The sequence below is a fragment of the Elgaria multicarinata genome, chromosome 12 (assembly GCF_023053635.1).
Source record: "Elgaria multicarinata webbii isolate HBS135686 ecotype San Diego chromosome 12, rElgMul1.1.pri, whole genome shotgun sequence".
In the NCBI taxonomy this organism is placed as follows: Eukaryota; Metazoa; Chordata; class Lepidosauria; order Squamata; family Anguidae; genus Elgaria; species Elgaria multicarinata.
The window spans coordinates 10843506-10869319 of record NC_086182.1 but is presented as its reverse complement, the minus strand read 5'-3'; the positions used below and the strand labels follow the sequence as shown (position 1 = coordinate 10869319).

At 45.9% G+C, this 25814-nt stretch overlaps 2 protein-coding genes across 2 annotated transcripts in view; both read right to left on the bottom strand.

Annotated features, from left to right (window-relative positions):
- The window catches only part of CCAR2 (cell cycle and apoptosis regulator 2), a 34400-nt gene that overhangs the window by 4310 nt on the left and 4276 nt on the right, over window positions 1-25814 (bottom strand). The window contains exons 5-18 of the mRNA XM_063138926.1: window positions 25294-25408; window positions 23032-23158; window positions 22457-22553; window positions 20619-20735; window positions 19342-19573; window positions 17329-17442; window positions 7901-8064; window positions 4558-4729; window positions 3956-4219; window positions 2806-3036; window positions 2336-2516; window positions 1899-1978; window positions 619-765; window positions 363-471 (exon numbers count right to left, since the gene is read on the bottom strand). Of these exons, the coding sequence (XP_062994996.1) occupies window positions 363-471; window positions 619-765; window positions 1899-1978; window positions 2336-2516; window positions 2806-3036; window positions 3956-4219; window positions 4558-4729; window positions 7901-8064; window positions 17329-17442; window positions 19342-19573; window positions 20619-20735; window positions 22457-22553; window positions 23032-23158; window positions 25294-25408 (2150 nt within the window). The remainder of the gene's footprint in view (window positions 1-362; window positions 472-618; window positions 766-1898; window positions 1979-2335; window positions 2517-2805; window positions 3037-3955; window positions 4220-4557; window positions 4730-7900; window positions 8065-17328; window positions 17443-19341; window positions 19574-20618; window positions 20736-22456; window positions 22554-23031; window positions 23159-25293; window positions 25409-25814) is intronic.
- PDLIM2 (PDZ and LIM domain 2) overlaps window positions 18382-25814 on the bottom strand; it is a 147764-nt gene continuing 140331 nt past the window's right edge. The window contains exon 11 of the transcript XR_010026029.1: window positions 18382-18393. The gene's annotated coding sequence lies outside the window, so the exon portion shown is untranslated. The remainder of the gene's footprint in view (window positions 18394-25814) is intronic.

Sequence of the window (25814 nt, the reverse complement as noted above, 5' to 3'; positions counted from 1 at the left end):
AGCCACAGGTTTATTCTGCCAGGCTTTGGGACAAGCACCCAAAACAGACTGGGAATGGGGAAACACACAGCTGAGCTATTGGTCTCAGCACAGAATCAAAACTCCTCTTGCTAGTGGCTGGTTAGGCAGCATGTAAGGGGGAGCTAGTGGAATGGGGGGGGCATGACGGTAGAAGAGCATTGGGACTGCTCCCCAGCCTGTAACTGGATGATCAGGAAAGCAGACCAGCAGTTACTGCTCTGGGGGTAGGAACTGAGCTGACCAAAAGATGGACGAATTCCAGCCAAGAAGAAAAAGACACAGGTCCTACGACGCTCCATACAAATGGAAGTCCCCCTTCCCACCCGGTATTGGATACCTACCTAGCAGCTCTTCCTCCAGGCCTGGCTCGATCCCTTCCTGCCGGCTGTAGCGTAGGCTGCGGTAGCGGCACACGAACTGCGTCACCACCCTGTTCACCAGGCGCTTCACCTGCCACCAGATGAGATACCCCCCTCCATGAATGGCACTGGAAAAGGCCGCAAACAGATCCTCCGGCGCTCAGCGCCAACCAAGAAGGTCCCAAGTCATTCAAACCTCCAACAAAATGGCAGGGGGCAAACTGGGCTGGTTGCTCACCTGCTCTTTGCAGAGGTGCAGTCCCAAGGTGAGAAGGATCTTTTCCATATCCTTCCTATGCAGGTAGCCGCAGAAATTCAAGTCAAAGTAAATGAAGGCAAGGAGGGCATCCAGGGGCAACACAGTAGTGGGGTCCAGCTCTCGGGGCTGGGTTGGGGAGGAGGGGGAAGGAAAAAGAAGAGGGTTGCTCAAACTGTCGAGGTGTCGCTTCCTTTCCGCTCCATAGACCATCCCATTCCCTTCCACTGTAGCCCAGAACCCAGCCACCCACCACTGGGAATGGAGGTCTCCCACCTGCCACCAGCAGCACCAAAGTCAGGCACCTGCCGTGTGCCCACAGCACAGCCAGGGCATATTGGGGAGATGTGATATGAACGACTGACGTAACGTCAGCAACTATGAAGGATCAAGTCCCGGCATTCAGCTTCCTTACTCGTGTATCCTACGCTACATTTGTTACATCAGACGCTACCCCAGATAACGTTGGACTAGAATAAGATATCAAACAACCTTTGGGTATGAAACAGCCTCAGGGACAGCGTGGGCTTATCTAGGATTTAAAGTGAGGAAGACTTAGCACTCGGAGGCTGCTAACCACCACCACCACCCTTTTCTTGCAATAGGAAAAAAGATCCGACGCAAGAAGTTCCAGAATTTTGAGCAATAGAAATCCACATGAATCCAATCTTGCAAAGTATCATGGGACTTGGGCCCTAATGCAAAAATCTAGCAGCTCCTGTGGAAACTTGGGAACCCAACCTTCCCTTTTCAAGCCACGTGTTTCTAGTCCATGTGGGTATAAAGAAAGACTTTGAGGTCACAGGGACACCTTCAGTGCTTAAAACCCCGAAGATATTCAAGCATTGGGATATCTTCACACAACCCAGACTCCAATCAAGTTCCTCTTCCTCTCCCTGAATTTCCTTGCCCATTCCATGCCCAAAAACTAGGATGGGGAAATGCCAGATTTTGCCAAAAACAGAAGTGTGCAACCACTGCTAAGTATTCTAAGTACATTCATGCAAATCTGCCTGATGAAATATGGGTCAGGATCAACGCGGAATCCTAAATCTTCCGCAACCAGAATGCTGTCTCTCTCAAATGAACATCAAAGTATCACATCAAAGCAGCAACATAAAGGCATAGCATTTGCTCATTGCAGGACTTCACCCTTGCCCTCTAACAAGTTCCCAGGGTGGCTAAGTCAGACCCTACATTCACAGAGGCTCTGGCTTAAATAACCTAAAGGAAGCTTTGAGGAGGAGAAGTTTGCCACTGACCACATCATGAAGAGAGGAGAATTCCATCTCTGATTGGTTGGATGCGACTGATCTCACTTCCGCGTCTTCCAACTTGACACCTGTGGGCGAGGCAGCAGGACCTGCTTCAGATGCCGACCTCTGCTAAACTCAGGTATACGATACGGGGTCCCCCAAAGCAGCTCAGCCATCAAAGCCACAGCTACACTGCGGCGACAGCTCTGGCTTGTCTGAGAACGGACAGTAGGCCAGGGAAAGGAACCCAGGAGTCCCAGCCTTTCCTGCTAGGGCTAGGGAGGGCTAACGGGCATTCACCTTTTGTCTTGCCTGCAGGTCAGCACACTGGTAGTTAGGGCTGTCTGCAGGTAGCAGCATGGCTGCACACCTTCAGGGAGGGCGATCCCAGCTGAACTTTGCCCTGTGCCCTGCAGGACTCCTGCATTTCCCAGAGCACCTACCGAAATCCTCCTCCTCGTCCTCTCTTAGCAGCAGCAGGTCGTCCTCCAGGCTCAGCTCACAGAGGTCATCCGTGGAATCCTTTGCTTCCGCTTTGACACTTCCACTGACCTTCTCCTCCTTGGCTGAATTGGCCCCGTCTTGAGCTGCTGGCTTCTTGTCGGTATCCCCAGCCTCCTCCTTCTACAGAAGTGAAACGCAAATAAAATAGGACTATGCAGGCCAAAAAGCCAAGCCAAGTTCTGAAATCCGAATAAAATAGGGGAAATGTACACATCTGCATAATATTTGCTTCTGCACAATTTATTCTGGGTTTGCTGGTCTTGGGGAGAAGCAAGGAAGCTCTGTGGGGCACCAAGACGCTGCAGGCTTCCAGGAACCACAGGACGCTGTCAGCCCCAGTCTGGAGAAGGTGAGATCTATTTGCACTGCCTACGCAACGAGGGCCAAGTTAACGGCCAGGGAGCCTCACCTGAGCTTCCTTCAGGTTATTGCCAGGTGCGTCCTCTGTTCCAGGCTTCTCCGGAGGCTCTTCTTTCGGTTCGCTCTCTACCTCCTTCTCCGATTCCGCAGCTTTCTCCAGCTCAGGGATCTTTACTTCCAGCGGCTCCTCCTTCTCTGGCAGCGCTAGTAAAGCTTTGTAGAGCTTGTAGCCGAAATCCCGCTGAAGCATCTCCTGGAAGAGCTCTGCCGCCACTGCCACCTCAGGGGTGGAGAGAGAGCAAGAGGGAGAGCAGTGAGTTAGAGGCCGGAGGCACCCAGCAGCCCCCAAGGATGCCAGAGAAGCGAGCGGGTCTGTGGGCCTGCGCAAAGTTCCTACGCTTCCTACGCCACAGCTGCACACCTTCACTTGGCCAAGAGCTGCAAAAATGGGTTGGAGGGAGAAGCACCAAAAGTGTGTGCAAAAGGAGAGAGATGCTGGCTCTGGTGCTGGTGAAAAGATTATTTTTTTATTTTTCTTGTTAAAAAGGCTCCCACCCCAAAGGCCACGGCCCCCATCCCTGCGCTCTAGGGGAACACATTCGCTCATTGCCCTGTTGTGTTTGCTCCATGTCAAGCCTCCAGGAGGCTTCTGCTGGCTCTCTGTAGACCAGTGCAGAACACGTCTACCTAAGAAAGAAGTTACTGCTGCTACTACAGCGAGTTCTAAAGAGGACGCACAGGACGGGACGGATTCACAGCATTGCTCTGTTACTCTAGCTGCAGTAAGAGCCATTAGCAAACAAGCTGTTAAGTCTGGCTGGCTGGATTGCAGCAGGCCTAGAGGCCTTATTATAAAGACCAGATCTAAGCGCAGGCCTGTCGCAATCTGACCACCCCAGTATCTCACACTTAACGCCGCCTTTCCTGATAAGTGGCTGGAATGGGGAAAGCGGGGAATTCTTAACACACACAGTCCCCAAAGGCATTCTTAGTCACTGCTGATCATTTGCTTGATCTTCAAGAACCCCAAGAGGCTGCGGAGCCAAGACCTACTTAACCCATGACGAGCTCACTCAAGACGCGCATTCCCAGCACGTCGTCACAGGCAATCCTCAACACGCAGCCGTATGGAGGGTACCTGGACAGCCAGCACCAGGAGAAGCCAGAAGAGAGGCTCACATTCAACTCCCCAATCCTACCTCGAAGGAGAGCTTCTCCCGCTGCCGCCTGTACTCCAGCAGGGTGAAAAGGGAGATGTTGGTGCAACTGGCCTGCCCACCCTGCAGTGCTGCCTGTGGGTGGGCGATGAGGGCCGGTTCCAGGGGAGGAGTCGGGGCCTCGAGTTCAGGCGCAGAGGTCTCAAGGGGTGGCTCAGGGGCAGGTTCGTTTGAGTCGGCTTCCTGTTCGCTGGCCTCCATCTCCTGCTCGGGACCCGGTTCGGAGGCCTGCTCAGCTTCCTCTTCCTGTTTAGGAACATAACCGTTTTAAGCACCGGAGGAAGAAATCTGGCTGGGCTGAAATACATTCTCATGAGTAAGGCTAATGCCTGTTTTCAATGTGAAGGCAAAGACCTGATAACGAGCAATGCCGTTAAACTTGTGGAGTGACCCCGATGACGGCAAGCCTAGAAGAGTGTCCCACTGCCTTGAGTCTTTCTGGATCAGGGAGGTAGTAAAAATTACTTCTCGCATCAATGCGACGTGGTGGGTCACTTCGAGCCATCAAGCGGCAGGTTACGAGGTGCCTCAGCTCCTCTCTCAGCTCAGGTTCAACTTTCTAGCCAACTCCAACCCATTCTTACCATCTCCGCTTTCTCTTCTGTCGGCGGTGCTTTCTCTGCTTTCTGCTTACACAGGGCCTCCCATTCTTCAAGGGACGGCATACAGCTCCAGATGTCTGGCAGGAAGATCACAGTCTTCTCTTGATGAGCCGGGCTTCCCTCCCGCAGGTATCTGAACTCAGCAAACCGGAACCTGGTGCACAGGAACGAGAGGGGGAGAGCTAGGCAGTCAGGTGCAAGAAGCAGCCCTTCCCAAGAGGTGTGCTGTTTAGGCAGAGCTGCTTTCTTTTCCTGACCACCTACACCAAGTCCCTTTTAAGTCTGGAACCAGTAGTCCTAAAAGGAAAGAGCTGATGATATCCCAGTCCAGTTATAGGAATTGGGGTGGTGCGTACACGCGCAAGGCAGCCTTAACTGTTCCCTTTCATGCAGAATCCATCACTCTCAATCCTGCCCATGGTGCAAAGCCCCTAACAAGAGCCAAAGGAGCATCAGGATTAGCTTCCTCAACAGATCTCACTCTCATCTCAGGAAAAGCGGAGCAACCAACACAGAGCTCTTATTCAGCTGCTTTCACGAAGACCAATGACAAGGGGATGCCAGGCGCCCACGCGGCCCACATTAGCTTAAAGCTCTTACTGCCAGTTCTGAGCCGCTGGAGAGGAATCTCAGCCTTTTAGAATGGTGAAGAGCTGCACACAGGCTGGGAAACTACCATACAGTCAGTGGTCGAAGGAAAGGGGGCGGGGCCAGAGGAAGCGGGGCGGCGCTCTGGGGAGCCGGACTGGGGGCCCAGACCTAAGGTTCTGCACCCTGACTGAATGAGACTCGTCCGAACTATACTGGAGAAGCTCTACTCGTCAGCCAAGCTGGCGGCAGTCGCTCAAGGAGTACCGGTCCCAAGTTGGGCCACCGCTGATTCCATCCACAGGATCGAATGATCAACCGAGGACACAAGACCGCCTCTCTGGGGCTCCTGGCCTGTAACGGTTCTCTCGCCTTGAACGTCACTCCTTCATTTTGCCAACCCCATTCCCTTCGGCTGGCCCTCTCGCACTGGATTTTGCTCCTGAAAAGGGTTGGCTTCTCTCAAGGCTGCAGGTTTCTGAGGAACGAGCTCCAGACTGAATCCAACAAGTGGCGAAGCATCAGCGCCCCAGAAGCACCCATCTCCCCTCATCTGTTGCTTCCCAAACAAGTCACATGTGCAGCCAGGTTTAAGCAAAATAAGATCAGTTGCCATGGTTACGTAGTGCAAGGAATCTATATATAGACGCGCTGCTACCAACCGAACCAATGCGCTCCAAGTTCCGGCTTTTCTCCTCCGTGTTGATTGGCTGGGGGGCTCTGATCTTCTGAAGTTTATGCTGGCTCCAAAGAGCTCACATGCAAAAGCATGCACAGGAGTTCCAAGGGAACCAGGAAGGAGCACAGGAGCCTTTCTCAGGGTGGCGGGACGAAAAGGCTTTTCCTGGGAGCAGCTCAGTAGCAGGCACAGCAGTCATCTTGACCAGCTGAGACCAGGGAACCAGCCAAAGCTCTTGTGCCTTGGCATATACGGAAAGCCCCCCATCATCGCAGCAATGGTGCCCAAATCCATATCCTCCACGTTTCCCCTGTTCTCTGCACCTCTGCTTCCCATTCACAGAGAAGCCTCTGCCTCTCCTAAGGCTCGAGAGCAGGCCGCCTGAACTCCACTGCTGGAGGCAAGAGGAAGCAGAAGAAGAAAGTCAGCCACGTTCTTGGTCTGCTGCTCAGCTCATAGGTGGGCAGAGGGGATTTTGTTAGAGGCAACAAAATATGGCCTTTAGTGCCAGAATTCCCTTGGTTCATGGGGCAAGTTGAAATACACACTAAGTCTCAGCAAGATGTCTTTTAAAATATGGGGCAAGACTTGGAAAATGGAGCATTTTCTGCTAAAGAACTTCCAGTGAATCTGATTGTACCCTCAGTCTAACTCCCCCTTGGCTTTTGGGTGCTCAGTCCTCTGCCCACCCTCTAGTGCCACCTCATGTTCAGCTTCCAAGGATGAGCAAGTTCCTTTACCTAGTTTATTATTTTTATTTATTTATTTTATGTATTACATTTTTATACCGCCCAATAGCCGAAGCTCTCTGGGCGGTTCACTAGTTTCTCATTACAAAAAAAAAAGTTTACTTCTTTTTAACCTGTCCTATATTTTTGCTTTTCTAACCCTAGAATTCCAGAGTCCCCTAAAGTATTGCTCATCTCTGTTCTGCAATGGAAGAACATTTCAGTTCTTCTTCTGGGGAGTCCTGTTGCCCCAGTCCAAGTCAGTGGTGCAGAACAACTGTGAAGAACACACTCACATTTCAAGCTCCCTCCCCAGCCCCCTCACCGTTCTTGAACAGAAGTGACACACTTTTCCTGAACAGCGTGCATGAAAGCGAGACTCAAAAAGCTCATTGCAAAAGGCAGCCACCTAGTGGTCAAGCTAGCCAAGTGTGGATGGCACGGCACTCCACTTCTGAAGGCTAAAACAAGAGCCATGAAGACAGCCAGGTGGCATCTTAAGGGCTCACAGATTTATGGTGGCATCAGGGGGTCCGTGAACTGGAGCCCACTTCCTCAGTTTCACTGTTAGGGCTCCAGCCCAGTGATGGGGAATTTGTGGCTCCCTATATGATGTTGGATATAAGCTCTCACCTGCCCAAACCAGCATGGCGAGTGGTTAGGAACAATGGGAGTAGAAGCCCAACAGCATCTGGAGGAATACAACATCTTTAAGGTCCAGCCCACCCAACCCACGCTCTAGTCTATGGAAGTTTATGCCACAATAACCTCACTAGTGTATAAGGTGTCACAGAACTCCTTTAAAGTTTCCTTTAAAAAAAAGTAATATGGCTGCTCCTTTGGAATTCCCAAGGATTGTGGGCATTTGTATTGCTTAGTCTTTCAAACAGAAGCTTTAGCCCCTCCAATCCACCACTTCTATTTCTCACCATAGGAGAAAGGCAGATGCTAAACAAAATAGGGCTACGCTTTGGCTCAGGTTCAGTTGCTCCCAGTCTGCCCCATTGGTTCAGCCATTCATACCACAGACTCTCTTGCTACCACTAAACAGTATGTCTAAAATGTAGTCAGGCCTATAGGCAAATAGAAAAGATACAAATCGGGACTCTTGACCCTCTTCTCGAAGGCACGGAGTTTATGTTCTATTGTATTTTAAGTGTCTGTGGAAAGGCCATATACAAATAAAACTGACACAGACATAGACAGACTCAAGACTGGCCACTAGTTCGCCCAAGTATCTCCCTAAACAAATCCACCCGCTCTTATCTCCACAAAGACAAAAGAGGTGGCCTTGGGAGGCGCATCTCAACAGTACAAAAGGAAGACCCACCATTTAGTGCAAGTGCTCAAGTCCAAGCCGGTCTGCACTTTGGTGCAACGAATAGCCGTACGGATCAGAACCATGGGGCTTGCAGCCGCGTCAGGACCGTCCAGTGAAGGGGACCACTCCCCTCCAATCAGCACCGCTTCATCAGCCTTCTTTCCTAGCAAGAACTAAGGAAAGAGAAACTGTTCAAGAGACAATACAGCCCAGCTCCTCGGCCAGATCACGGAGGAGAGGAGAGCTCAGGGCGAGGTCTTTAGGGCGAGATCTCAGCGCTGTCCACGGGCCCATAATCACGGTGGATTGATTAATACCGCTCTTCCCCTACCCTGGGGCTGCAAGGGAGCTGCTTGGCTGCCTGCTGTGTTCTCTGGCCTCCCAGCCACAAATCCCAAACCGCATCACGTCTAACCCTAACATTGCAAGGCTGGACAAGACACTCACCAGCCCCTCACAGAGGAACCTGCACAATACGAACGGCGCTGAAGCACAAGTCGAGAAGAGTAAGAGTGCTGCAGGAAAGGGCTTGGAAAGAAAACCCTTCCAAAGGAACTGACAGTGTGGACAGAGTGTTGGAAGATCTGAACCGGTACCGCTGCTTGGCTATGTACTCAGTGAGGTCTTAGACCAGGGGAAGGCGGGGGGGCGGAGCTTGACGGCCATGAACTGGTAAGATTCTTGTGAGGCTCCCGGACGGGATAGCCGAAAATCCAATTATCTCATTTAAAAAGGCATGAATCTCTAATGAACATTAACTGAAAATGCTTATGACCTTTAACTGATGCTGATGATGACTTTTTTGAAAGTATAATCGGTATAAGGAGTGGGGAAATTAGCCCGGTTTCTGGGCTTGTAAATCAGTCAGTTCGGAGCGGAGAGTTCAAAATCGAAACCAAAGACTTTATTATTGTTGGATCTCTTCCAGCGACTGCTGAATTGAATTACTGTGATATATCGCTCCTTATCCGGGTAGAGCGAGCAATTGGCAATAAATCTAACCATCGGAAAGTACTGAGAGAGAAAAGCTGTTTACGTGCATGGATTGAGAGACTGTTTTGATTGTTATTCGGGACAGTAAGCAATTGATTTATGCCCTATGCCGAACATTAGAAAAGAAAAAAAAACTGAGAAAGTTATTTGGCAACGTCGTAAACGCCCCTCTAATCATAATCTCCCCCGCCTTGAAAAGGTGTCCTCGGAAGAAGATATAAATCGCAGTGAGAGTGGGGAGAATGACAAGATGGCGGGGAAAGTTGGCAAGGTGCCAGCTACTATGGATGAAATTAAGAGCTTCATATTAGAAAATAACGCAACTCTCTTTAAAAAGATGGATGAACATGCTGAAAAGGCAGACAAGCGAATGGATGTGCTAGCTGACAAGTTTGCTCAGAATGATAGGAGTATAAAGATTTTAGAAGCAGGAGTAAATCTACTGGAGAAAAGGCAAGATGTTTTTGAAAAAAGTTGTAATGTACAGTTTCAGGACCAAGAGTTAAGGCTGATCCAATTAGAAGACCAGAATCGACGATCCACACTACGAATTAAGAATTTTATTGAAATATCAGGAGAGGATTTGAGAAAAGTAATTTTGCAGTGGTTTAAAGACATGATGCCTGATCTTGAAATAAAGGACTGTGAGGTGGACAGGATTCATAGAGTGGGAGGATCAAACTACAGAGGAGCAATTAAAGACATCCTGTTGAAATTTGGCAGCTACTACAAAAAAGAGCAAGTTATGAAGAAATTGAGGTCTATGGCTCTGATACAATACAAAGGCAAATCAGTGCAAATTTACAACGATCTTTGTCAGCAAACACTCAAATGGAGACGCAGTGTCAAGCCAATAACTAAAATATTAACAAAGAATACAATAAAGTATGCCTGGGGTTACCCTGTTTTTTTAAGGTTTACACATGGTGGGAGGCAACACAGAGTAACCTCCTTGGATCAGAGCAAGGAGTTGCTGAAGAGTTTGGGTTTGTACAATGGTGCAAGTCTGAAAGAAGCAGGTGGGAATGGAAGTGAAGCTGGGGCGTCTGGGATGTAATAAACTTGATAAATTGTCTATGAGATAATAGTATATAAATTTTGTTAAAACATAGAGGTCTTGCCGGTCAGGCGGAGCACTGCCTCTCCCCCTCCCCCAAAGGGTAGATAATGGCCGGAGTGATAGACTCACGGGGATTTGGGGGGGGAAGAGGTGGGGGGGTTGATTGGGTGGGAGGGAGGGATTTGAAGGGGTTTTTATGTATGTGAATTTGAGTTGAAGAACACATGGGATCGGAAGTAGTATCAAAAGGTTGAATTTGGATAAGAAAATAAAAGTATCAATACTTAATGTAAAAGGTCTGGGGGCAGTCGTGAAAAGGAGGAGAATTGAACAAATGTTAAATAGAGAAGGATCTGACATTATCCTGCTGCAAGAAACACACCAGGGGTTCAATGGGGTAAACAAAATAATGGTCAGTTTATTATGAAAAGTCATTGGGAATTCAAAAAAAAATGGAGTGGCTATTTTGATTTTTTTAAAAAGTGGATTTATATTAGAAACTATAAAAAAGGATGATAATGGTAGATATCTAATGATAAAGGGTCAAATTGAAGGTAAAGCATATACAATAGTCAATGTTTACGCCCCTAATGAGAGACGTAGAGAGTTTTATACAGAATTATTTAAAGAAATAGAAGAGTTTAAGGAGGGGTATGTTATCTTAGCTGGGGACTTTAATATGGTTATAGATAATAGATTGGACAGGTCAAACCCCACTAATGGTGAAAAGAGAAATAATATTACTATATTGAATAAATTGGTAAAAGAAAAAGATTATGTGGATTGTTGGCGTTTACTTAGCGGGACGAATCCTGGCTTTTCTTATTACTCCCCAGTTCATCCTACATACTCTAGGATAGATTATATATTTGCTTCAAAAGAGTTTGCAACTAAGGTTTGTAAAATGGAAACGGGGGTAATAAAGGTAACAGATCACGCATTGCTAAGTTTAGAGTTTACAGTTAGGAAGAACTATAAAGAAGCGTATAGATGGAAAATGAATACAAAAATATTGAAGTATAATAAAGTGGTAGAAAAAAATTATTTATTTATTATTTATTTAGAATATTTATATACCGCTCCTCATTGAAAAAATTTCGGAGCGGTGTACAAGGTAAAATGAAAATAAAAACAGAATAAAACAGTTAAAACAAAATTTAAAAAGAAGCAAAAAAACAACAACACAGAAATCCAAGGCTGCATGTTAAAGAAAGGCTTCTTGGAATAAAGATGTTTTCAGGAGGCGCCGAAAAGAGTACAAGGTTGGAGCCTGTCTGACCTCCAGAGGCAGGGAATTCCACTGAAGGCTCTTCCCCTGGTGGATTCCAATCAGAGGATGGATCTAGGTGGAACCACCAGGAGCAGGCCCTCGGATGACTTCAGTGACCGGGCAGGTTGGTAAGGGAGAAGGCGCTCTCTCAGGTATCCTGGTCCCAAGTTGTTTAGGGCTTTGTACACAAGTACAAGAACCTTCAACCTGGCCCGGTAGCAAATAGGCAGCCAGTGCAGTTCCCTCAGCAGAGGAGTTACATGCTGGAAAGGGGCAGCTCCAGACAACAGCCGAGCTGCAGCATTCTGCACTAGCTCCAGCTTCCGGAGCAGCTTCAAGGGCAGCCCCACATAGAGCGCATTGCAGTAATCCAATCTTGAGGTTACCAATGCCTGTACCACCGTGGTCAAGCTATCCCTGTCCAGGAGAGGCCGTAGTTGGCGAACCAACCGAAGATGGTAAAAGGCACTCCGAGCCGTGGCAGCTACTTGAGCCTCCAATGACAGAAATGGGTCTAAGAGTACCCCCAAACTACGAACCTGTTCTTTCAGAGGCAGAGCAACCCCATCCAGAACAGGCAATGAGCCTGTCTCCCGGACTCGGGAACCACTCACCCACAGGGCTTCCGTCTTGCCAGGATTTAGTCTCAGTTTATTGGCCCTCATCCAGCCCATTACTGAGTCTAGGCACTGGTCCAGGACTTGCACAGCCTCATCTGATTCAGTTGTCACACGGAGATAGAGCTGCGTGTCATCAGCGTATTGATGGCATTTAGCTCCAAATCCCCTAATGACCGTTCCCAACGGCTTCATATAGATGTTAAATAACATTGGGGACAAGATGGTGCCCTGCGGCACTCCATAGCTCAATTGCCAGGAGGCCGAGGACTGGTCACCCAATGCTACTCTCTGAAAACGACCCCGTAGGTAGGATCGGAACCACTGTAAAACAGTGCCTCCGATGCCCATCCCACAGAGTCGATCCAGGAGGATACTATGGTCAATGGTATCAAAAGCCGCCGAGAGATTGAGCAGGATTAACAGGGTTGCATTCCCCCTGTCCCTCTCTCGATAAAGGTCATCCATCAGGGCGACCAAGGCTGATTCAGTCCCGTAACCAGATCGGAACCCAGACTGGAATGGATCTAGATAATCAGTATCCTCCAAGAGTGCCTGCAGTTGCTCCGCCACAACCCTCTCAAGTACCTTCCCTAAAAAAGGAGTGTTAGCAACTGGGCGGTAGTTGCCTAATACCATCGGATCCAGTGTGGGCTTCTTCAGGAGTGGCCGCACTACTGCCTCCTTAAGGACAGCAGGGACCACCCCTTCCCGGAGGGAAGCATTTATCACCCCCTGGACCCAGCCAGTCAGACCCCCTCGGCTTGCTTTTATAAGCCAGGAGGGACAGGGATCGAGAGGGCAAGTGGTCGGTCGCACTGCTGCAAGCACCTTGTCCACATCATCAGGCCGCAATAACTGGAACTGATCCCACAAAATTGGGCAGATGGTGGCATTGGACACCTCAACTGGAGCTGCACTAAAAACAACGTCAAGCTCGCTGCGGAGAGAAGCGATCTTGTCCTCAAAGTGTGATGCAAAAAGGTCACAGCAGGTCCTTGACGGAGCCAGGGCCCCATTTGCTGGGGAGGATGTCAGCAGCCCCCGGACCACCCGGAAGAGCTCCGCTGGACGGCTACTCGAGGACGCAATGGAGGCAGCAAAATAAGCCTTCTTTGCTGCCCGCACTGCCACGCAATAGGCACAATTATGCGCTCTACAGCGTGCTCGGTCATCTTCGCTTCGAGTCTTGCGCCATTTGCGCTCCAGCCGACGTCCAGCCTGTTTCATTGACCGCAACTCCTTAGTATACCAAGGAGCAGAGCGGGCTCTACAGGACCAGAGAGGAAAGCATGTAGAATCCCTCAGGCATAGGGACCATACGGGTGAGCTTACCTGCTCAGCCTGCCACTTGCCCCTAGACTACCAGGCAATAACTTCAGAGTCTTTTCCTTGCTGGATTCCTTTATTACTAAAACCTCCTAGAACAGTGACACTCCAAAACCCTGTAGCAAGGCCCACACCACCAAGTGGCTGAAACAGAGGCCCCGCCCAGGCCTTCGATGAGGACCTGCAGACTAGCAGCTACAGGGAATGTAGAGGGAACTGTCAGAGACTTGGGAAATTAATGAAAAGGGTGGAACGGCAAGGGCAGTTGTTTGGGACACCATGAAGGCAGTAGCAAGAGGGATTTGTATTAGAGAAATGTGTAATTTAAGGAGGCAACAGCTTGCAGTGCAGGAAAAGTTGGAGGTAGAGATTAGGAATTTGGAGAAAGATTATTGGCAGTGTAAAAATAAACATAAATAGAAATACAAGCAAAGGAAAAAGAATTAGAGAATATAAATTTAGAGCAAGTTCAGAAAAATCTAATTTATATGAAAAGAGAGTATTTTGAAAATAGTAATAAAAACTCTAGATTGCTAGCCAGACTCACACAAACGGAAAAAGCTAGGAATGGGATAGGAATATTGAAAGATAAACAAGGGAATTATTGTCATATAATGAAGGGTAAAATAAAAATCTTTCAAGAATTTTATCAAGAATTATATAAGGGAAAGGATATCCAAAAAAAGAAGTTGGAAGCTTATATAGAAAAGTACATAAAGAAGGGAATAAAAATAGAACATAAAGAGTTAATGGAGAAGGTAATAACTCAAAGTGAAGTTGAAGAGGTAATTGAGAATTTGAAAGTGGGTAAATCACCTGGGGTAGACGGCTTAGGACCGGAATATTATAAGGTTTTTAAAACGTTTTTAGTACCGAAATTATTGAAGTTGTACAACGCCATATTGGAAGGAGAGAGGACACCAGAATCATGGGAACATTCATTGATAATTTTAATTCCAAAACCAGATAAAGACCTTACTATCCCTGATTCATATAGACCTATTTCATTAATAAACCAAGATGCCAAAAAATTTTCAACTATTTTAGCAAAACGGTTAAATAAATTTATAGCTGAATATATAGGGGAAGACCAATGTGGATTTGTAGCAGGTAGACAAATGCATAATTTAGTGGGAAGGGTTTTAAATGTAATACAGGTGATAAAAAAGTCTAAGATTAAAGCGGGAATCTTGGCATTGGATAGTTTTAAGGCTTTCGATTGTGTGAGCTGGCAGGCATTAAAGATGGTTTTAAATAAAATGGGATTTGGAAATAAATGTAAAGCTATAATAGAACAGTTGTACTCTCAAAATACAGCCGTAGTGGTAGTGAACGACAGAGTTACGGATAAGATACGACTAGCCAGAGGGACAAGACAAGGATGTCCACTCTCGCCGGTCCTGTTTGTAATGGTTATGGAATTATTGGCAAATGCAATAAGAGATGATGGGGAGAAAGAAGGAATAGGTGGTATTAAAAAAATAAAATTGAATATGTTTGCAGATGATACTTTGCTAACTATTAAAAATCCAATAAGAAAGATGGAAAGAATTAAACAGCAATTGAGAGAATTTGAGGAAATTACTGGGTTAAGAATAAATTGGTCCAAATCAGAGATGATGTTATTTAATTATACTAAAAAGGAAGAGAAGGAATGGGTAGGAAAGGGAAGAGAAATGAGAGTTAAGGAACAGATTAGATATTTGGGAATTAAAATTACACAAAATTTAGAGAGTTTAGAGAAGGAGAATTTAAATAGTTAAAATAAGAGATTTTAGTAAAATTGGAAAAATATAAAGAATTAAACTTATCCTGGTTTGGAAGAATAGCATTAATAAAAATGAAGATTTTAGCAAAGATTAATTTTGTGTTTAGGATGTTACCAATAAAAATTTCAGAATTAGAGATAAAAAGTTGGCAAAATATCATAAACAATTATTGTAATGGGGATAAGAAAGCGAGGGTAAATAAGAATAAATGGTATTTAAGTCAAAAAAAAGGGAGGATTGGGTCTCCCAAATATTAACCTATATTACGTAGCTAATAGGTTAAGACATATTGTGGAAGCAATTATAGAAGTAGGAGATTTAGACTGGATGGAGGATAAAACTACAAGTAACATAGAGATGAAGTTGGAAAATGTATTTTTAGGGAAGAAAAAAAATGGGTTGAAAGTATAGGTAATCCGCTCTTGAGGTTTCACTGGGAAATTTGGAGTAAATATAAAGGGGAGTTGCTCCCAAGCAACTCACCTTTATCACCAGTAATAATGCTAAAGAATTTCCCGGAGGAATTAAAGAGTAGATTAAGTAAAGTTTTAATAGAAAAAAATAAAATGAAATTAAGGGAATGGTTAAGAGAAATGAATACAAGAGAGGCTTTGGAAGAGGTTTTAAAAGATAAAAAATTAACTTGGTTAAATTATTGGCAATTAGAACAGTGGACCAAAAAGTGGGTAAGAGAAAATGGAGATTGTAGAGAATTGACGAAGTTTGAGGAATTAATAGTTAAAAAAGAAAATGATAAGGGGAAAAAACAGCATCAAAAGGGTTAATGAGTGAAATATATAGAATATTGTTGGAGAAAAGGTCGATGGATAGTTTAGGTAAAATGGTTTGGGAGACAGATTTGAATGTACAAATAGGACAACAGAGTTGGGAGGGACTATGGAAACAAACAGCTTTGAGAAATATGTCAGTAAGAATAAAAGAGAATTACTTTAAAATTATATGGAGGTGGTACCTAACCCCGGTTAGATTAAATAAGATAAATAATCAGCACTCAGCAAATTGTTGGAGAGGATGTGGGGGAAAAGGAACGTATTTACATATGTGGTGGGAATGCAAATATGTACAAAAATTGTGGAAGATGGTGTTTTTGGAGATTGAAGAAATTGTGGGAATGAAGATAGAACGAACACCAAAAGTTGCATTACTGTCACTATTTGAAGATTTAAAATGTAAAAAAGAAATTAAGGAATTGATAACGAATTTGCTGACTGCAGCAAGATTGATTGTAGCTAGGAACTGGAAGATTCAAGGGGATTATTGTATTGAAGAATGGTATAAAGAAGTATGGGATATAGCTATTAATGATAAATTGACTTGTAATATTAAATGGAGAAGAGGTATAGCTAAAACAAACGAGTTTGAAGGAATTTGGAAACAGTTCCTAATATTTGTGTTTTCTAAGGGAAGTGGGAAACCACCAGCAGAAGACAGTATGAGATTTTGGAATCAGGAATGAGATCCCGAGGTGGGGGGTGCACGTATATGTTAAGTTTGATTATGTTATATAGATATGATATTGATGTTATTCAACATTTATGTAGTATGTTGTTTCTTTAATTGTAATGTTTAAGTACTGTAGAAAACAAAAAAAATATTTTTTAAAAAAAAGACCAGGGGAAGGCACCTGGGCTCTCCAGATGTTTTGGATGACCAGTCCCATAATCCCTGCTCACTGGCCATGTTGGCTGAGGCTTATGGAAGTTGCAGTCCAAAACACCTTCAGGGCACCAAGCTGCCTACTCACGCCATTGTCAGCCTCAGCTCCCCAGCTATGAAAAGGGAACAGCAACAGCTCACCTAACTTGGATGTGGGGTAAATGAGATAAAGAATATAAAGACACTTTGCACTTTAAGCAGCTAAGAAATCTTCGGTAAGCAAGCCCAAACACGGGTTGTTAGAGAAGACAAACCACCTGGAGTTAAGCTTGTTGCTGACCATACGTCTGTCTTCCCAAAGGCACATTTTTAATGTGTAAAACCTATGCCTTGTCTCTAGGTGTGGTACTGCTGATATCGGAGTAAAAACAATGAAAAGGGGAAAAACAGAAAGCTCTTACATGGGAGAGGAAAACCATTCCAGTTCTTAATGGCACAGAGGTACACACCTACACCTCATACGTCAGAACAGAAGTCACGAGATACCCTTCATAAAGATCTATACTTATATACATAACCCTTGAACCATTTTCTAGTCTCCAAACTAGCCCTGCTTCTCTGTACAGTTCAAATTCCAGCTTATTTCCTGGGTTCTCATCGTATCTTGGAATAAGCTCTGAGTTATTTAGGAAGCCTGGGCGTTCCTAATTCTTACATTTGTTGTACATGGTCAACTCTAGGACCCATCTATGTTGCTATCTCCTGAACCTAAAGATTCTTACCTTAATTTGCTTCGTTGGGTGCTCAGGACTCTCCCTCTGGTCACTGGGATCTTCAATGTATAGCAAACAATTGCGGTAGAATTCTTCTATGCCCGGAGACGAGAGCAGCAAAACCTACATTGCAGAGGGGAAAGTCAGATGCTTTGCGCACAGAAAAAAACCTTCAATCCCAAGCATCTCAAACAGGAAAAGAGCTACACTTGAGACCTTCAAGACAGTCACTGCCAGTCAAACTGGACAACAGTGGACTGGATGGACCAGTGAACCTGCCTGCAGTTTACAGTCTTCTTCAGAGGCCCAGTTGTACTTCCTCACCACCAAGAAAAGTTAAGTTGGTGCAAGCACAGCACAAGGCCTTCTCTGTGGCAGCACCCCACTGTGAAATTCCCACGTTAGATTGGTCCTGTCCTTACTCAGTTTTAGGTAGGCATTAAAAATGTTTCTCTTCCATTGGGCTTTTCATGATTTAATATCCCAGTCTCTGAGAAGTTTTAAAGATAGGTGGGGAGTTTTAATCTAGTGGTTGTTTGTAAGTTGTTTAATGTCTGTTATGGACACCATCTTTTACATCTTCTGCCACATAAGTCAAAAAGGTGGTTTATGAACATTTTAATAAGAATATAAGAAGATCTGTGCTGTATGTGATCACTCTTGCCACAGTGGCCAAGCAGATACATCTAGGAAGCCCACATACAATGGCACCTTCTTGCTCAGTCCTGAGCAACTGATATTCAGAGGCAAAGTGTCTCTCATACAGGGGTCTCTGCTCCCTCTCCACCACCATCCCCAATGCACACAATGCTGACATTATAAAGGGGCTTTGCAGAATATTTTACAAATGGTAAAATAGTGAGCGCGCATGTGCATGTGTGCACACGCACAAACACATAAGTCCATAGATCCACATGCAGGAACAGTCTGTAAGAGGCTACAAAGGGTAGGTGAAGGTGCCACCACAGCTTATGGTTTCCACGCGCCTGTGACCACCACACATGTGCAGAATTTGATGTATGACCAGAACTCTGAGCATCTCTCACTTTCTTTTTTAGAACACACACAAGTTCTGTTGGCCAAGTGTGAGCACATGTGACCACTGTCTTCTGAAACTACAGGACCGAAAGGGAGGCCCAGCAGGAATCCCCAAAGGTAATGGGTAGCAACCAATGATAGATCTATGTAGTTGCAGCTATCTCAAGTCCCATTCATTTCAATGGGTCTACTCAACCAGCCAACTTTTATTTACAGTCAACAGACCATTAGTACAACATATCAAATATACACATATTAGTAAGATAGAAAGACACAAAATCATTAAAGAACTGAACAGTGAATTCATGAGGAGTGTGATCAAACAATCCTAAGCGGTCCAGCAACGATAACCAGGTTCAGGAATTTGGCCACATGCTCAGGAATTAACTTGTTGGTACCCTGGAGTAAAATAATCATGAGGGACTCCAAGGAGCGGCCAGGAAAAACTGTGTGATGGGATATATTAGTTCTTTTCTGGCCTTTTGCTAATAGCTACAACGAAATAGAACATGCAAGAGGGAAGCCAGCTCAACGTTGTTACAGGGGCAACATCTTTATTCACTGGAGTTTTATTAAATATGCCTTCTACTAGTTTGGAGGGCAGAACATTAAACCTTGGGTCTACTCTATGTAGGATTAACACTGGATGCTGCCCAATGGGATGGGATGCTGATGTTCTACGTAACGCCCTGTTCCTGCCTCTACAATGCTAGTGACAATCACCACTAAATCAGTGCAATACTGTAATCAGCATGGGTGGGATGAGCCCAGGCAACACTGCGCTTTAGCTATACCTGCAAAGCTCTAGGCTGGTCTCCCACAAGATAGGATACAGTGTTATTAGGTTAACAGAGGAGGCAAAGCCCAATAGCTGAGTAAACAAACTTTACATTCAGCCTGTGCCACCTAGTTTTCACCTCCTACATCTATCAGTTGTTGGTTCATTCTGTTTGCATTAACAGGGTTAGCCACCAAATCCTTTACCTTGGCACTGAATGAGGAGTTGGTGTCCTCTGGCTGAGCATCCTGCATGGGGCTCTCATCGGCTGGAGGCATTTCTTCAGGATTGGCCACCTGGATGCGGCTGGGGTGACGGAGAGTCAGCGGCTGTGCGAGCGGGAAGGTGTCCAGCCAGCAGAGGCGGACGTCATAGAACTCCTTGGGCAACTGGATACTGGAGTAACGTCTCAGGATTTCCATGGCATCGCAGAAGGGGCTGGTGAGACACAAGCAGACGCCACCCAAAATCAGGCTTGGCAAAGACAAGCCAGCAAAGTAAGCCTACCAGATGCTGCCCTTCCATGAGGAGGAATCCGAGCCTCTCGCCGACCAGGTTTTGCTTGCCTTGATTCCAATCAGGGAGATCAGGTTTGCCCATTAATCGGAGCGCAGAATAAACACACTTTAAACCAACAAACCTGCCAGGCTCAATGCTAATTGTTCTCTGTATCTAAAGCAAGCAGTGCTGTTGCATTGACTAAGCACCTGCCTGATAACACAGACGGACTCTGCCTTCCTTGTTTACATCCCTTCTCCGCATCCCACCAATGCAACATATACGCTATGATGGGACAAGGGAGAGGGCTTTCTCTGTGGTGGCACCCCGACTGTGGAATGCCCTCCCTTCGGAGGCCCGATTGGCGCCAACATTGATTGCATTTCGACGCCAAGTAAAAACATGGCTTTTTAACAAAGCCTTTGATGGTTAAACTCACTGGCACGTTGCTTTAACTGCTTTTATTGCTTTTAAATTATATATTGTTTTAACTTGGATCATGGTTTAATTTGTTTTTAACTGTGTATATTTATTGTTTTATACTGTATGTTTTTATCTGTACGCTGCTCTGAGATCTTAATGATGCAGGGCAGGATATAAATGTTTTAAATAAATAAATAAATAAATAAATAAATAATACCAAGCCTCAGGGCTACGTAGCTGAAATATATACATGTTCTCCCCCCTCCACCTTATTTTCCCTGTCCCTGAGGTCTCCCCACGGTTGAATTTTAGATCGTAAGCCCCTTAGAATAATGATCTGAGCTTTTTATACTTTGTAAAAAGCACCAATATATGTTAAAGGCGCTATATTACTAATAAATAAAACTTTTTGCCTTTGAATACCACCTTTCTGCCAAGGCAGCTGATGAGCGTGCCAAGTTCCCATCCCTGGCACTGGAAGTTCATTCCATTCTATCTTCACCGTAAGTTTCATTCCACTCTTACCTTCCTAAGAAGGGGCCCCTTGGTCTGTTGGTCTTACCTGTTCACAGCATAGCAAGCCAACTGGACCCGATACTGGGGCGGTTCGTGCCGTGGCTTTTTCGCTCCCCATGGCTCATTCCCCTTCTGCTTCCGCTTCTTGGAATCAAAGTCATCCCTAAAAGCACCACAGCACGGCAGCCGTTAGGATAACAATCTTGAAAAAGCTGACGACAACTGCCCAGAGCACTGAAATGTTAAGAGCCTGCAAGCTGCACACAAGCACCAATGTAACAGCTTTAGGGAAGAGAGGCAGCTTGGACATAAAACCCAGTCATCTAAATTATGATTTGGCAGAGAAATCGACAACCCTGCTCTGAGAAGATGTCAAGCAGTAGGACCTGAAATTACTGCAGCCACTCAAAGATAGCGCTACACATTTTATTTTCTTTATTACATTTTTATACCGCCTAATAGCTGAAGCTCTCTGGGCGGTTCAGTGAAATTGCACTGACCGCTCAGGCCAAGACTTCCTGGGCCAAGATCCGCTGCACCAATGAAGTCCACAATAGTGCTTTCTATAGCAGGAGCCTCCATTTAACACACAACAAGGCTAGATTCTGCTTAGCTACCGACTTTTGGCTGTGCCAAATGATATAGCTGAAGACCATTAAGCAGCGTTTCCCAAAATTAGAACCTGAGAAGAGCCAGGCTGAATCAGACCAAAGGTCTATCATGCTCAGCATCCTGCTACCAACCATGATCCTCTGGGAAGCCCACAAGCAGGGCATGAAGGCAACAGCCTTCACCCACCCCACAGTTGTCTCCCACAAGCAGTAGTCTGTGGTATACCGATTCTGAACCTGGAGGCTCTGTGTACTGATCATGGCTAAATGGAGCTCCAAGCCCCTTAATGAGGGCACAAGAACCCTTGAAGGAAAGGTTGGAGGAATTCTGCAGCTGCCACCTTCAACCTGACCTTCCTACCACAATACACAGCATGTTGATAGCAAACAGGCAAGAAAGACAGCACAACCACAGAGAGGGAAGGGGAAAGCCTTTGAGCATATCCTGGTGACATGGGCTCTGCAGAAGGGCAGCACAGAGGGACCACTGCTCAGTGGCAGAGCACATGCTTTGCATACAGAAGGTCCCAGGTTCAATCGCTGAGATCTCCCCTTTAAAGCATCAGGAAGCAGGGGATGTGGAAGACAGCCAAGCCTGCCTGAGATCCTGTAAGAGAAGACAGCATGGAGCTAGAAGGACAAATAGGCCGACCTGGTTAGCATAAGGCAGCTTCCTATGTTTGGCATCAGGAATTATTTCGCTCGGTAGTGAGTGGCATGTGTGCAAGAGAAAGCGTAAACCTAAACAGAAGCAAAAGGTTATCCCATCAATGAGAGAATGGATGATTAGGGGCTGGAGAGTTGTATCTAAGCGGAAACTCAGACATATTAGAATCAGAGAAGGTGGATGGGGAAAGAAATGTTTTATGAAAAGTGGGGTATTTTGGTTATACTGTATTGTGGAAGAATAAAGTGCAGGATTAGGCGCAAGCCCTATTTTCTGTTGGAAACATTGTAAAGAGAAAGTTATGAGCCAATATAGGTAATTACCAATTGATTGGAATATTATGAATGAATGATGACAGAAATATGTATTTATGATGATGGCAAAAAGAAACCCTAAACCTTTAAAGGGGTGGGGAAGGGAAAGGACTACCAAGAGCCTTTGGCAGAGCGAGCGTGTAAGTTGCCGGAGCAGGAAAAAACAGGTGCAAGCATGGAGTGCTCCTTCTAAAGGCTTCCCTTGGAAACATGCACCATTTGCCATCTGAGGAGGGGTAGGAGAAAGGAGGAGTGAGCTTGTGCCGGCACAGATGAAACCCACGGTCCTTACCATCTGCCCGAGTCCTGCCTGCCCTTTGGACCGCGACCACTGTATCTCCCTAGATGACCCAAGTGGAGCGATGGAGATGTCTGGAAGAGGCTTATTGCTGGGGAAGAAACATACTCAGTCTCATTTCTACCGCTTGGACAATCCATTTGCCTCCAAGTTGGGCCCCAGATCAATCAGGATCATCATCATCATCAATTTGTTCAGAGACACACACACAAATCTTCATCTCATGCTGAAAGACTAGGATGGAAACACGCACAGCCACACCACAAGATGTCATCCCAGAGCTGCTGTTGAGCTCCTGCCAGCAATTACCAAGACAGCTTTGACAGGGCTGTAACCCTGTCTCATGGAGCAGTGAGGGAAGGTACTTATCAAAGACCTTTGCTCCATGCCACCCAGGTAATGGGGCAAAAACTATCCTCAAACAGGGCATTGTCTGTTTTTCCCCTGGTTTCACAAAGGGATTTGGGGAACCAAATCAACTTCTGTCACTATGCAAATTCTAGATTTTTAATACTCTGCCATCCCATTCAGATGTACACTCCCACAACACAACATGCAGTTACACTTACGCTTCTGGGGAAAGAGTGGTGGGATCCGGTGAGGCTGAAACAACAGCTGAGGCTGGGCTCCCAGGATGCCTTGCTTCTGTCCCAAAGAACCCACATGGAGCAGAGGGGTGGGAGGCTTCAGAAGAGGCTGTGGAACATAAGAATACCATTAACCAGGAACATAACTGCTACAAAGACAAAACTTTTCTTATACTACCAGTTCCCAGATTTAAGAATCAAGAACTCATATAATGGCCATCAGGAAATTATTAAAAGAATGTGCACTGGCCAGGAATCAGTAGGGAAGTGTTAATTTCTCTCCAATGCCGTCTGAGCTGGCAGTGTAGCAGAAGAGGAGGAAAAGTGGGGGAGACCTGTTTGCCAGAAGCCCGGCAATGTTTGCACTGTCACAGAATGCAAGACAGCCCAGGCAGGAAATAACCCGACTGAGTAAGTCAGAAATACACAAGCATGCATTACACCACTGTCTACTACTAGGCATACATCAGCCGCTACAGAAAAGCGACACTGTGAACTTCATATTAAGACTGCACTCATCTCTCATTCCAGAATACATTGTGCCTGGCATGGACAATGGACAGTGCACTTTCCAAATCTGCTATGCCCCCAAATTCTAATGAAGTAAGAAAAAGGATCAACTTGCCAACTTAACATTGGCCCCATTCAGAAGACACCTTAAACCATGGCTTTAATGATGGTGGTTAAGCCAGAAAGCTGGGCTGTGTTCAGAAGACACCTTAAACCGTGACTTTAACCATGGTGAATAAAGCAAAAAGCCTTATTCGCCATGGTTAAAGCCGTGGTTTAAGGTGTCTTCTGAACGGGCCCTTTATTAGACTTCCTCAAACGGGACCTGCTCAGTATTCCCGCCAGCCATGCCTACTTCCTGATATTTCGTTCCTCCTCCCCCAGGTCTCCAGTTATTTCCCTCAAATGGCATTTTATGGCCACTTAGCATGCTCACTCAGATCTCATTGAGTTATCTTTGGCCTGTTCAGCAGGGGACATTCCGAAAGACCTTTTTCTCCTCCAAACCTGGCAGTATCTTCCACATTTCTCATTAGCCCATTTCTGGCTGGAGTCCTGTCAGCACTCACCAACTGAGTTCCAATATTAGAGAAGTAGTGCACGGCAAAAAAAAAATCAACAGAGACTCTAGCACTCTATGCGCCTAGCAGCCCTGGGCTGCTCTAAGCTTCTTCTGTAGCACTTGCTGCCAGGCACTGTTAGAGACAGGATTTTGGGTTGGGCAGATCAGCAGTATGATCCCGTAAGGTGCCCAAAGCGCACTGGGTAACACCCTGCAGATTAGTGGAAGAGCACCTGCCTGGCAACCAGAAAGTCCCGGGTTCAATCTCCGACATCTCCAGATAGGGCTAAGGAAGAATCTTGACTGAAATGCTGGAGAACTGCTGTCAATCAATCTTGGTGATCCTGGGCTAGATGGACTCAGGATAGGGCAGCTCCCTGTATGCCTTATGCACCCAGCATGCCAAGAGCATGGTCTCCCACCCATCTGTGCCCAGTGCCCCTAAAAATCATGGTGTTGCCCAAGCCAGTGAAAAGTTCTCCATTTCCTGTGTTTGGCTTGACACAAAACTGTCACATTCCATCCCTTTTTGGCAATTGGAAAGAAAGCTTGGGATTCTCTCTGAATAAACCGAGGAAGGACTCCAGACTTTCTATATGCGATTATGCTGTTTTCCACTGGCAGAGACAGGCTAACACAGAGAACATCCATCGCTTAGGCTTACAATACAGGAAACCATCTAATGCGAGGCAATACAGATTTCTGAAGAGAATGGCCAGACAGAGTCACTATGAGCCCATAGTATAGGGAGACTGAAGGATTCAAGGCTGTCTGGTTTGGAATCTGCTTATTCCAAAGCTATTGAAAAGATGTATTATGTAGTTTTCTCTCTTTTTTTTAAAGGGGCAATGCAGTATGTTGTTTATTGACCTCATTACTTATTTCATACCGTAAGTTATTGTGAACATCTTCTTGGAAAAGGAATGGATATCAGCATACCAAAGCAGCAGGGGAATGGGAATGTCACTACAAGGAGACCCACTTTTCACCTTCTGAGTGCACTGTAAGAGATGACGGGGTGCTGTATAAAAACCCTAACACCCGGGTAGAGGCAAGACACCTCCATTTTCCACATGAGGAAATCAAAGCAAACGCAAGGAAAGGTAACTCAAACTCCAAATACCAGGGAGGAATCCTTCTTATACACTTGGCAGAACGGAACTCTGCGGTACCTGATTTGACAATGTCTGGACCTTCAAGGCATTCCAGGGCACCGATTGGCTAGGGTTGTAAACAGCTTTCACCAGCACTTTTTCGCCAATCTGTGGGATCCGACCTTTGACAACACTGAAACAAAACAGAAGACAGCTGAGCATCGAGTTGGCATCTCTATGTAAAGGTAAAGGGCTCAGAATTCAGCAATCTTGGCTTCGCCAATCAGGCCCTATACAGCAGAATGAGGTGGTCAAGTTTTCTGACTGTACCATGTCATAGGGAACAAAGAAAGCTGCCTTAGAAGTCGTCAGACTATTTGCTCATCTAACCCAATATTGTCTGCTGTGATGTGCGGTCGCTTTCCAGGGTCTCAAGCAGTAGTCTTTCTCCATCACCTGCTCCCTGACACTTTATTTTTAAAACTGGAAATGCCAGGAATAAAATATGGGACGTTCCGCTGCATGCAAAGCACTTGCTCTACCGCTGAGTTAGGTCCCCTCCTCTAAAGAGTGTAGGTGGGTGGTGGGGAGGTGAATCA